Source organism: Pelobates fuscus, chromosome 4 (assembly GCF_036172605.1).
Source record: "Pelobates fuscus isolate aPelFus1 chromosome 4, aPelFus1.pri, whole genome shotgun sequence".
NCBI lineage: Eukaryota > Metazoa > Chordata > Amphibia > Anura > Pelobatidae > Pelobates > Pelobates fuscus.
In genome coordinates, this window is record NC_086320.1 from 6,588,382 (window position 1) to 6,602,074 (window position 13,693).

At 47.0% G+C, this 13,693-nt stretch overlaps 1 protein-coding gene across 1 annotated transcript in view; it reads left to right on the forward strand.

The window, feature by feature from the left end:
• The window catches only part of PLEC (plectin), a 556,052-nt gene that overhangs the window by 356,372 nt on the left and 185,987 nt on the right, over positions 1 to 13,693 (forward strand). The window contains exons 7-9 of the mRNA XM_063450946.1: positions 1,170 to 1,247; positions 2,559 to 2,651; positions 10,346 to 10,512. Of these exons, the coding sequence (XP_063307016.1) occupies positions 1,170 to 1,247; positions 2,559 to 2,651; positions 10,346 to 10,512 (338 nt within the window). The remainder of the gene's footprint in view (positions 1 to 1,169; positions 1,248 to 2,558; positions 2,652 to 10,345; positions 10,513 to 13,693) is intronic.

The window sequence follows — 13,693 nt, forward strand, 5'->3', positions numbered from 1 at the left end:
TGGACTTATGGCTGACTGCCGTGTGACGTGGACTTATGGCTGACTGCCGTGGGACGTGGACTTATGGCTGACTGCCGTGGGACGTGGACTTATGGCTGACTGCCGTGTGACGTGGACTTATGGCTGACTGCCGTGTGACGTGGACTTATGGCTGACTGCCGTGCGACGTGGATCTGTGGCTGACTGCAGTGCGACGTGGATCTGTGGCTGACTGCAGTGCGACGTGGATCTGTGGCTGACTGCAGTGCGACGTGGATCTGTGGCTGACTGCAGTATGATGTGGATCTGTGGCTGACGTGTGACGTGGCTCTGTGGTTGGCTGCCGTGTGACGTGTATCTGTGGCTGGTTGTCGTGTGTGTGTGGCTACAGTGGCTACAGTGTGGCCTGGTGTGATGCTTTGTTTGTGCTGGACCATGTGACGTCATTGCTGTTATCTGTCACATGGCTTGTTCTGAATGACATCCTCATGGCTATTTTCTTTTGAATTTTTCCTGTCTGGTCCCCAGAGAAAGCATTCGGCTACGGGGCAGACTTCCCTCACATTTCCCTCCCAGTCATGTTATGCCCAAAGTGTAGGATAGGACATGAGCGATCACTCACAGCAAGTGTGCCCCGTGACATCTGTCAGCACGTGTTCCACATACACAAGTAATTCTCGAAACCGGATATCGTGTAGGACGGCCTGAGAATTTCACAGCAATGCCGTATCCCAGTTCATAATCCATTCCCCATTCAGTTTCCCCTTTAATCAATAATCTCCGATACATATTGTATTCTGAGCCGCCATTATTAAATGTTAGCCTTCGGGGAGCGCTGAGCGGAATCGCATGATCACATAGATGCACATGAACAAAATGTTCTCTGACACAATCAGAATGAACGAGGAACAAAGGCAAAAGACTGCAGTGAATGTGCTACTGGCCGTGTTCATCTCAGATATAGCTCAATGCGTCGGTCGCAGGGCCCCTCACCTTACAAAGAAGTCCCATATGCAAAGGCCTGACCCTACCTCAGGGTCAGACCTGGCGCGAAGCTCTGCTATTTTTTGGTGTCTTTCTTTTGGGTAAACAATGTGTGTGTGTGTGCGTGGTTTGATGTATATTGTAAGTTGTGACCTCCATGGCTGTTGCCCCCCATGATGACCCCCTGTGTTTGCATTTCATTACAGCCCCGGGAAAAAGGTCGAATGCGTTTCCACAAACTGCAGAATGTACAGATTGCTCTGGATTTCCTGAAACTGAGACAGGTAACAGAGAGAATGTCATATTACTTCCCCTCGCTATATAATATTACTGCCCCCCCCTTGCTATATAATATTACTGTCCCTCACTGTATAATATTACTGTCCCTTCCCCTCGCTGTATAATATTACTGTCCCTTCCCCTCGCTGTATAATATTACTGTCCCTTCCCCTCGCTATATAATATTATTGTCCCTTCCCCTCGCTATATAATATTACTGTCCCTCACTGTATAATATAACTGTCCCTTCCCCTCGCTGTATAATATTACTGTCCCTCCCCCTCGCTATATAATATTACTGCCCCTCACTGTATAATATTACTGTCCCTCCCCCTCGCTGTATAATATTACTGTCCCTTCCCCTCGCTGTATAATATTATTGTCCCTTCCCCTCGCTGTATAATATATTGCCCCTCCCCCTCACTATATAATAATTTTGCTCCTCCCACTCGCTGTATAATATTACTGTCCCTTCCCCTCGCTATATAATATTACTGTCCCTTCCCCTCGCTATATAATATTATTGCCCCTCGCTATATAATATTATTGTCCCTTCCCCTCGCTATATATTATTGCCCCTCCCCCTCGCTATATAATATTACTGTCCCTTCCCCTCGCTGTATAATATTACTGTCCCTTCCCCTCGCTGTATAATACTGTCCCTTCCCCTCGCTATATAATAATACTGTCCCTTCCCCTCGCTATATAATATTACTGTCTCTTCCCCTCACTGTATTATATTACTGTCCCTTCCCCTCACTGTATAATATTACTGTCCCTTCCCCTCACTGTATAATATTACTGTCCCTTCCCCTCACTGTATAATATTACTGTCCCTTCCCCTCGCTGTATAATATTATTGCCCCTCCCCCTCGCTGTATAATAATTTTGCCCTTCCCACTCACTGTATAATATTACTGCCCATCATTATCTGATATTACTGCTCCTTCCCCTCGCTGTCTGATATTACTGCCTCTGCCACTCGCTATCTCCTATCACTGCCCCTTCCCCTCGCTATCTCATCTTACTGCCCTCACTATCTGATATTATATCACTGCTCCTCAGTATATATTTCTGCCGTCTCTCCTTTTCCCATTTCATATAGTGCATATAGTTCCTTTTTTTTCCTTCCTCCCATCTCTGCACGCTCCCGGCTCTCCCCTAGCCCTCCTTCCCATCTCTGCATGATCCCGGCTCTCCCCTAGCCCTCCCTCCCGGCTCTCCCCTTGCCCTCCCTCCCGGCCCCCCCCCCCCCCCCTCAGCCCTTCCTCCCGGATCGTCTTCTCCCATGCACTCAGTTAATGTCATTTTTACAGGTCAAATTGGTAAACATCAGAAATGATGACATTGCAGATGGGAACCCCAAACTGACATTGGGCCTGATATGGACAATAATCCTACACTTCCAGGTAAGAAATCATAACTGTTATACAGAATTCTGCCGATCGCAAGCATCTTCATCCACCAGCTCCCATCACACCTTGGTGTAATGTACAATGAAATGTTGCACCCTAACTATGTCCTCCACTTCAGAACTGAACACAATACTCGGTGAGATCTTACCGGGGATCTATAAAGTACTATTACTACCTCTCTATGTCCTCCTGGGATCTGCTCTATAGAACTGAACACAATACTCTAGGTGAGATCTTACCGGGATCTATAAAGTACTATCACTACCTCTCTATGTCCTCCTGGGATCTGTTCTATAGAACTGAACACAATACTCTAGGTGAGATTGTAACGGATCACCTGGCACCCCGACTTGGTACCTCCGTTAATGGATGCTCCTAGTGCTTCCTGAGGACTCCAAGCACTCTGGCAGACACCACAATCACCGAATCCGAGAAACCTTTTCAATTCTCCCAAGCATATGAATGCTGTAGACCCAACAATAGGAACCATACGAATAGGCTTGTACTCCTAGCAGTCAACTGGAACAGCATACAATAAATCCTTCCCCCAATAATGAGACGACACATCACTTTGAGGGTAAAACAGGGACTCTGGACTGGCTCATCCAGCCTGGCTTTTATTTCCAACTCACACATACAGGCCACACCCAGGGGGAGGCATAAAAGAACCAATGACATAGATGTTACCTCCCACACATCCCCTCCCCTTAGTGTGACACATAATCCCATTATGCATACAGTGTAAAATATACTTTTACACAACTTTCATAACTTTAAAACCATACATCACATTCACATAAAAATACATATCCACAATCAATCCATTCAGGGGAACAACATATTAAAAAAATGGCATGAATCCGACCAGGGGTTCAAAAGTTACTAAAAGTATCTTTTGTTCCTTTCTGGCTGGCAGAAAAACATCCCCACAATGCACCCTGGTTTCCTCCCTTCTGCCCTGGAGTTAATTGGAGAAGTAATCCAATTACCCAGGACTAAAGGCAGACTCCATTAACCACATGGTTGCAAAACGACATAAAACACTTTAAAATACATAAAGTCACATTTACACATAACACACAGACATTTCACCTATCCCCAGATAGCTGGGATCTGCACGCGCAAAACTACCGAATAGCGCGCAGATCCTACTCACACAGTACAATTGCCATGGAGCTAAAGTCTTTCCCATAGTCTTTCATTATATGAATAGGCTCCATGGTATGGCTATCTGGGGTATCACATTCCCATAAAGTCTGGTCCATAGTCCAAAGGCAAGAGGCGGGCAATCAGCCCCCTCCAAGGACACGTGGCGAGGTCGGTTTCGCCACACTTCTCCCCTTTACCCCCCAGACTAACAGGGTACTTGACCTCCTGCCGGTCAGTGCCCTTGTTAGTCCAGCAGCCCACCCACAAGACAGAAACAGCAGAGCAGCCCACCCACAATAAACAGTTACTACACCTGGGTGAGGGAGAATCTTGTCCAGGTTCAGGTGCCTCACCACGGCTGTGTGGGGGACTGGTAGGCTGCCTTGGTAGGTTGCTGAGGGGGCAGAGACCAGCGGTACTCTGTCCTGTTGCCAGCACTACCACGGGAGTAGTCTGGTTGGAGCCTGGTTGCTGGAGACCGACTGTCTCCCCTTTAAATACACCGCTCTGCTGCTGGAGACCGACTGTCTCCCCTTGAGTTACACCGCTCTTCTGCTGGAGACCGACTGTCTCCCCTTTAGTTACACAGCTCTGCTGCTGGAGACAGACTGTCTCCCCTTTAAATACACCGCTCTGCTGCTGGAGACCGACTGTCTCCCCTTGAGTTACACCACTCTGCTGCTGGAGACCGACTGTCTCCCCTTGAGTTACACAACTCTGCTGCTGGAGACCGACTGTCTCCCCTTTAGTTACACAGCTCTGCTGCTGGAGACAGACTGTCTCCCCTTTGGCTAAACAGCCCTGTTGTGGGGGGGCAGGACCGACCGTCCCTACCCCCTGTGCTGGAAGTGCAGAGACCACGGTCCCATCTGCACAGGTGTGGGGCTTACAGTCTCCCCCTGGTACATTAAGCTGCCGCTGGGGAGAGGTGGTAACCAGCTCCTCTCCCATTAGAACACTCTGCCGCTGGGGAATGGAGACTGGGCTCTCTATTCCCTGTACATTAATGATCCGCCGCTGGGGAGAGGTGGTAACAATCTCCTCTCCCATGCATACTTCCCGTCTCTGCGGAGGGAGACCGACTGTCTCTCCTCCCAGCACAGAGTCCTGCTGTGGGGGAAAGGGGGCTGGGCTCTCCATTCCCTGCTGGATACTCTGCCGCTGGGGAATGGAGACTGGGCTCCCAATCCCCAACAAATCACACTGCCGCTGGGGAGGGAGGACGGCCCCTTCAGCTCCCTGTAACTTGGGCGCAGAGACCACGGTCCCATCTGCGCTGGTGTGGGGCTTACTGTCTCCCCTTGGTGTGCTAAGCTGCCGCTGGGGAGAGGGGGTAACAAACTCCTCTCCCTTACACACTTTCAGCCGCTGGGGAGCAGGGCTGACCCTCTGTACTCCCTGTAGGCAGGGCGCAGAGACCACGGTCCCATCTGCGCTGGTGAGGGGCTTACTGTCTCCCCTTGGTGAGCTGCGCTGCCGCTGGGGAGAGGGAATAACAAACTCCTCTCCCTTACACACCTTCAGCCGCTGGGGAGAGGGGATAACAGGCTCCTCTCCCTGCACCGTAGACTGCCGCTGGGGAGCAAGAACGGCACCTTCAGCTCCCTGTAACGCACACTGCCGCTGGGGATCTGGGCCGACTGCCCAGCATCCCTGTAGGGCCGGTAGAGAGACCGCAGTCCCATCTCCACCTGCCATCTGTGGGTCTTCCCAGGACCAATCCGTGAGGCCCCGCAACATTTGTGAGTAAGGGCCCGGTGGAGAGACCTTGGTCCCATCTCTACCTGCCTGTTGTGGTTCCTCACAGGACCAGTCTATGAGGACCCCCACTTCGGGTTCCTCCCGCCGCCTCAGGGAAAGACGGCTAACCTCCTCGGATGCAGCCTCTACTCGGCTGCTGTACCGCTCCTGCTGCTGAGCATACTTCCTCTCTTTTGCCAACCGGAATTCTCGGTCCAGCCTTGTGTTTCGCTCAGCCATGACCTGGTTCCAGATCACCCGGCGTGTCTCCATGGGTATATCATCCCCATACTCGGCCACTCGCTGCCTCACCTCGGCCAGCCAATCATCTCCAGAGCCAGAACCTTCCATACTTGTCTGCTCCCAGGGGCGCTGCACGACTGCTAGTGTTGCCCTCAATTTGCAAATCCAAACGTACTGTGTCTCCGAGCTGCTTTACCTCGCACTAGGACGCCATCCCACCGCTTGCCACCAATGTAACGGATCACCTGGCACCCCGACTTGGTACCTCCGTTAATGGATGCTCCTAGTGCTTCCTGAGGACTCCAAGCACTCTGGCAGACACCACAATCACCGAATCCGAGAAACCTTTTAAATTCTCCCAAGCATATGAATGCTGTAGACCATTGAATAGGAACCATACGAATAGGCTTGTACTCCTAGCAGTCAACTGGAACAGCATACAATAAATCCTTCCCCCAATAATGAGACGACACATCACTTTGAGGGTAAAACAGGAACTCTGGACTGGCTCATCCAGCCTGGCTTTTATTTCCAACTCACACATACAGGCCACACCCAGGGGGAGGCATAAAAGAACCAATGACAAAAATGTTACCTCCCACACATCCCCTCCCCTTAGTGTGACACATAATCCCATTATGCATACAGTGTAAAATATACTTTTACACAACTTTCATAACTTTAAAACCATACATCACATTCACATAAAAATACATATCCACAATCAATCCATTCAGGGGAACAACATATTAAAAAAATGGCATGAATCCGACCAGGGGTTCAAAAGTTACTAAAAGTATCTTTTGTTCCTTTCTGGCTGGCAGAAAAACATCCCCACAATGCACCCTGGTTTCCTCCCTTCTGCCCTGGAGTTAATTGGAGAAGTAATCCAATTACCCAGGACTAAAGGCAGACTCCATTAACCACATGGTTGCAAAACGACATAAAACACTTTAAAATACATAAAGTCACATTTACACATAACACACAGACATTTCACCTATCCCCAGATAGCTGGGATCTGCACGCGCAAAACTACCGAATAGCGCGCAGATCCTACTCACACAGTACAATTGCCATGGAGCTAAAGTCTTTCCCATAGTCTTTCATTATATGAATAGGCTCCATGGTATGGCTATCTGGGGTATCACATTCCCATAAAGTCTGGTCCATAGTCCAAAGGCAAGAGGCGGGCAATCAGCCCCCTCCAAGGACACGTGGCGAGGTCGGTTTCGCCACAGAGATCTTACCAGGATCTATAAAGTACTATCACTACCTCTCTATGTCCTCCTGGGATCTGCTCTATAGAACTGCACACAATACTCTAGGTGAGATCTTACCGGGGATCTATAAAGTACTATCACTTCCTCTCTATGTCCTCCTGGGATCTGCTCTATAGAACTGAACACAATACTCTCGGTGAGATCTTACCAGGGATCTATAAAGTACTATCACTACCTCTCTATGTCCCCCCAGGATCTGCTCTATAGAACTGAACACAATACTCTAGGTGAGATCTTACCGGGGATCTATAAAGTACTATCACTACCTCTCTATGTCCTGGGATCTGCTCTATAGAACTGAACACAATACTCTAGGTGAGATCTTACCGGGGATCTATAAAGTACTATCACTACCTCTCTATGTCCTGGGATCTGCTCTATAGAACTGAACACAATACTCTAGGTGAGATCTTACCGGGGATCTATAAAGTACTATCACTATCTCTCTATGTCCTCCCAGGATCTGCTCTATAGAACTGAACACAATACTCTAGGTGAGATCTTACCGGGGATCTATAAAGTACTATCACTACCTCTCTGTCCTGGGATCTGCTCTATAGAACGAAACACAATACTCTAGGTGAGATCTTACCGGGGATCTATAAAGTACTATCACTACCTCTCTATGTCCTCCTGGGATCTGCTCTATAGAACGAAACACAATACTCTAGGTGAGATCTTACCAGGGATCTATAAAGTACTATCACTACCTCTCCATATCCTCCTGGGATCTGCTCTATAGAACGAAACACAATACTCTAGGTGAGATCTTACCAGGGATCTATAAAGTACTATCACTACTCTCTGTCTATAATCCTCTCTATAATTTGTGATTAAGATGACTCCGCTTTGTGGCATGAATTCCTTGGATCACATAGTTTGGAAGCATAAAAGGAACATTAAACCGCAGCATGGTTTATTACTGAACCAGAATCATGTTTCCCTGTGTTTGCCCAGACAGCTGGCCTGGCTGGCATGTCACGTGTACCTTGTGTAGTTGGCGTGAGCGCAGGGTGTGGTTCTGTGTGAGTCACTGGGTAGTGATTCTCCCCCCTTGTGGTTTGAGCTTTGTCTGTACACAGGGCTTATTTTATTTTTTTTACTGCTGGGGAGGGCGGCTGCTTCCTGATGCCATGAAATGGTTCCCGTGGGGCAGAGAGATGTTTTATAGTCCTATAGAAATCTTCAGTTAAAAGTGTGTATTAGTAATCAGACAATTTAACACTCGCCGCCATTTCGTGTCTGTTAAATACTTTACAGAATACACCAGACAGCCCTGCTCAGCTGTGTGTTATATGAGGCAGTGGCAGTGTAATACAGAACGTGGCTGGAAAGCGAATCCCCCTAGATTCCTAGAGTTTCAGGGATTATGGGTAATGTCTGATAATTATGCCTCCCAGTGAGTTTACTAATTAAAAGACCACGTGCTTTGGGTTATATGATCCAATGCTCATAGCATTATTTATTTGTACAGCACATGCATAGGCCACACATTGTCCCCAAACTTTATGGTAAGTACCATGATATCCAGTGCAGAGTGGCGCCGTGGGAGGGGTAGTGTTCTTGTGGTTTACTCTGTGGTTCTGATCTGGGAAATGATTTGAGGAACCTTCGTTCCTGGTCACCAAGAAATGACCACTTCCCTAAAAATCTGCTTTCACTCTGTTACTTGTCTGACACCAAAAATAAATAGCAGACACATGTCCACTGGTGTAAGACTAATCAATTATACTATATCATGTATGTCTCGTCTGACTGTCTATCAGTCTATCTAGCAATCGGCTTGCTATCTGGCTGCCTGTTACTGTCAGTTTGCAAGTCCGTCAATTAGTCTGTAAACAGCAATTTCAAGTCTCAGAGAAAGTAATAGTTTTATTTAAAAATATCTCACCTAGACAAAAAAATCCTGGGGGTTTAGTTACATTATAGGATCATACATTGCATTAAACTACTCATGAACATATACTGTACAATATAACAGCCCACATATACAGAAATACAACACTACAAAGCAACCGCAGCAGCCGCAAATAACACAAGCACAATACAGCAACAAACACACCTCAAGAAAAAAAAGAAATAGCCAAGGGACTTCAAAATGTTGTGTTGGCACAGTACTACTAAAAGGTTACCTACCCCCGCTGTAGTGTGTGACACTGTGTTTATACACTACCAACACCTCTACAAAGTAACATGTGCTGCCCCTAATTAATTTATTGGTTAATTGATTTGTTCTCGGTCTTTATATTAGATTGAAATCTCCATTACACTATATGGCCAAACGTACATGGACACCTTATCATCACACCAGTTGGGCATCCTATTTCAAACATGTCGTCTGGCACTTTGTGGCTGTTGTTGCTCCTAGACCGGGGAAGAATCTTCTCAAACATGGCATTCTATGACCGTGCCACATTTAAAGTCTCCAAACTCTTCAGTACGACCCATTGTACTGCCAGTGTCTGTCTATGAAGATCACATGACTGGGTATTATACACCAATTAGTAATGGCTGAGGATAAAACACCTAAACTCCATAATTAGTAAGGGCACCCTCATACTGGGGACCATGCTGTAAAATGTACATAATCAGAAAAATAAATATGCCTGGTAAATTTTACATCCTTGTGACGAACTGAACCTCGTCACGGGTTCTTGGAGGGGCCTGCTGGCCAGCCTCTTGCCTCAGGACTATGGGCCCTGCAATATACCTTGCCCAATACACTTTAAAAGGCTCTATTCATGTGAGTTATGTACTTTTGTACTCCACTCAGAGAGACCGACCGTTAGCCCTGATTCCCTGGAATTGTTTAGGGCATAGGACCATGTGCACGGTGGGTCAAAAATAAGACTTCCAGGAATTTCCTGAACCCCTGAACTGATCTGGGTGAATTTTGGATATGTTGGTCATCCAGATCAGTTCCAGGGAATCAGGGCTAACGGTCGGTCTCTCTGTCTGGAGTAAAAAGGTACATAACTCAAATGAACAGAGCCTTTTAAAGTGTATTGGGCAAGGTATATTGCAGGGCCCAAGAGGCTGGCCAGCAGGCCCCTCCAAGAACCCGTGACGAGGTTCAGTTCGTCACAATTCTGCCCAGGCACTGGATGCTGTCTCCCTGTTCCACTGGCTGTGGTTGCCCTGTTGTCTCCTCCCTCGGGAGTTGAAATTTGTAGTTGGAGCATGAGTGCATCATGTGTAATATTAATGTTTTTACTGTAATGAAGCAAACTCCAGCATGGGTATGGAATGATTTGGGAGCTTTCTCTCCTGCAGATTTCAGATATCCAGGTCACCGGTCAATCAGAGGACATGACGGCCAAGGAGAAGCTGCTCCTCTGGTCCCAGCGTATGGTGGAGGGTTACCAGGGTCTGCGGTGTGACAACTTCACTGTCAACTGGAGAGACGGGCGCCTCTTCAATGCCGTCATCCACCGACACAAGTAAGTGACATGTATGACCAGCTGTAAAACCCATTCCCAATTCAAATGGGAATTGGAGAAAACCATTACAATTGGCCTTTAATTGAATTACGTTTCTGCTGGCATGTAACGGTTACACTGGCTGTTTATAACGTGGCACTGCTTTATGAGAGGCCTTTTGCATTTTTTGGGATAGCCTCCCTGGGTTGGCATGTGTTTTCCATGATAATTCCGTGAGGTGGGGAGAGCAAGCATTTGCTCAGACCCGATTCAACTAGCTTCATCTTAGCGGAGATGCTGCTAATATTTAAATTTTACGGCAAAAAATAATTAAACCTAGATACATAGAATGTGAGGGCAGATAAGAACCATTCGGCCCATCTAGTTTGCCCAGTTTTCTAAATACTTTCATTAGTCCCTGGCCTTATCTTATAGTTAGGATAGCCTTATGCCTATCCCACGCATGCTTAAACTCCCTCACTGTGTTAACCTCTACCACTTCAGCTGGAAGGCTATCCCATGCATCCACTACCCTCTCAGTAAAGTAATACTTCCTGGTATTATTTTTAAACCTTTGTCCCTCTAATTTAAGACTATGTCCTCTTGTTGTGGTAGTTTTTCTTCTTTTAAATATAGTCTCCTCCTTTACTGTGTTGATTCCCTTTATGTATTTAACCACTTAAGGACACATGACATGTGTGACATATCATGATTCCCTTTTATTCCAGAAGCTTGGTCCTTAAGGGGTTAAATGTATTTATCATGTTTCTATCAAATGGAGACAGATCCTTGTTTTACATTGTGATATTGTCTGATTTCATTGTACTTCAGTTAAATGCCATCACTGTTTTTACAGAAATTTTAGAATTGACCAGCGCACTTTAATGATAGAATTCAGAAATTGTGCTGTAACTCTTTGTATCTTCGTAATTCTTGTTTTCCCAGATTTGAGTTTGAATATAGTAGTTTTAAGTAATATTCCGATGGTAAGGATAGTGTGCAGTGCTGGCACGGGAATCATCTGGAGTGTATCAAGTGGTTTCAGATTTTTTTGTCCATATTTCAGCACCTCAGGGAGCATAGCCTGATTGGCTAGCTGGTATTCAATCCAGCCTCCTCCTGGCGAGGAATTTTGTACCCGGGGGAAAGCCACAGATAGAACAAATTCCTTTCGTTTCACTCTAGGAACTTGTTTAAACGAGAATATACTGTCATCTTCAAAAGGGTCCTCCCCACCCCACCCTTTACAGAGCCTGCAGAGCATCTTTTCCATGCCCACCATATTCTGCATGGCAGCTATCAGAACGCCATGACATATAATTCACATGGTATCCTGCACAATACCTACTTTGCTCCAAGTCTCTCAAATACAGCATGGAGTATGGTGCATACAGAGTTCCCTGTTATCCCAGGCTGTTTATATCTGTGGTATCTAACCTTACCCAGTGCCAGGCTGGATATATCCGTGGTATCTAACCTTACCCAGTGCCAGGCTGGAGATATCCGTGGTATCTAACCTTACCCAGTGCCAGGCTGGATATATCCGTGGTATCTAACCTTACCCAGTGCCAGGCTGGATATATCCGTGGTATCTAACCTTACCCAGTGCCAGGCTGGATATATCCGTGGTATCTAACCTTACCCAGTGCCAGGCTGGATATATCCGTGGTATCTAACCTTACCCAGTGCCAGGCTGGATATATTTGTTGTATCTAACCTTACTCAGTGCCAGGCTGAATATATCCGTGGTATCTAACCTTACCCAGTGCCAGGCTGGATAAATCCGTGGTATCTAACCTTACCCAGTGCTAGGCTGGATATATCCATGGTATCTAACCTTACCCAGTGCCAGGCTGGATATATCCGTGGTATCTAACCTTACCCAGTGCCAGGCTGGATATATCCGTGGTATCTAACCTTACCCAGTGCCAGACTGGATATATCAGTGGTATCTAACCTTACCCAGTGCCAGGCTGGATATATCAGTGGTATCTAACCTTACCCAGTGCCAGGCTGGATATATCCATGGTATCTAACCTTACCTAGTGCCAGGCTGGATATATCCGTGGTATCTTACCTTACACAGTGCCAGGCTGGATATATCCGTGGTATCTAACCTTACCTAGTGCCAGGCTGGATAAATCCGTGGTATCTAACCTTACCCAGTACTAGGCTGGATATATCCGTGGTATCTAACCTTACCCAGTGCCAGGCTGGATATATCCGTGGTATCTAACCTTACCCAGTGCCAGGCTGGATATATCCGTGGTATCTAACCTTACCCAGTGCCAGACTGGATATATCAGTGGTATCTAACCTTACCCAGTGCCAGGCTGGATATATCAGTGGTATCTAACCTTACCCAGTGCCAGGCTGGATATATCCATGGTATCTAACCTTACCTAGTGCCAGGCTGGATATATCCGTGGTATCTTACCTTACACAGTGCCAGGCTGGATATATCCGTGGTATCTAACCTTACCTAGTGCCAGGCTGGATATATCCGTGGTATCTAACCTTACACAGTGCCAGGCTGGATATATCCGTGGTATCTAACCTTACCTAGTGCCAGGCTGGATATATCCATGGTATCTAACCTTACCCAGTGCCAGGCTGGATATATCAGTGGTATCTAACCTTACCCAGTGCCAGGCTGGATATATCCATGGTATCTAACCTTACCCAGTGCCAGGCTGGATATATCCGTGGTATCTAACCTTACCCAGTGCCAGGCTGGATATATCCGTGGTATCTAACCTTACATAGTGCCAGGCTGGATATATCCGTGGTATCTAACCTTACCCAGTGCCAGGCTGGATATATCCGTGGTATCTAACCTTACCCAGTGCCAGGCTGGATATATTTGTTGTATCTAACCTTACTCAGTGCCAGGCTGAATATATCCGTGGTATCTAACCTTACCCAGTGCCAGGCTGGATAAATCCGTGGTATCTAACCTTACCCAGTGCTAGGCTGGATATATCCGTGGTATCTAACCTTACCCAGTGCCAGGCTGGATATATCCGTGGTATCTAACCTTACCCAGTGCCAGGCTGGATATATCCGTGGTATCTAACCTTACCCAGTGCCAGACTGGATATATCAGTGGTATCTAACCTTACCCAGTGCCAGGCTGGATATATCAGTGGTATCTAACCTTACCCAGTGCCAGGCTGGATATATCCGTGGTATCTAACCTTAC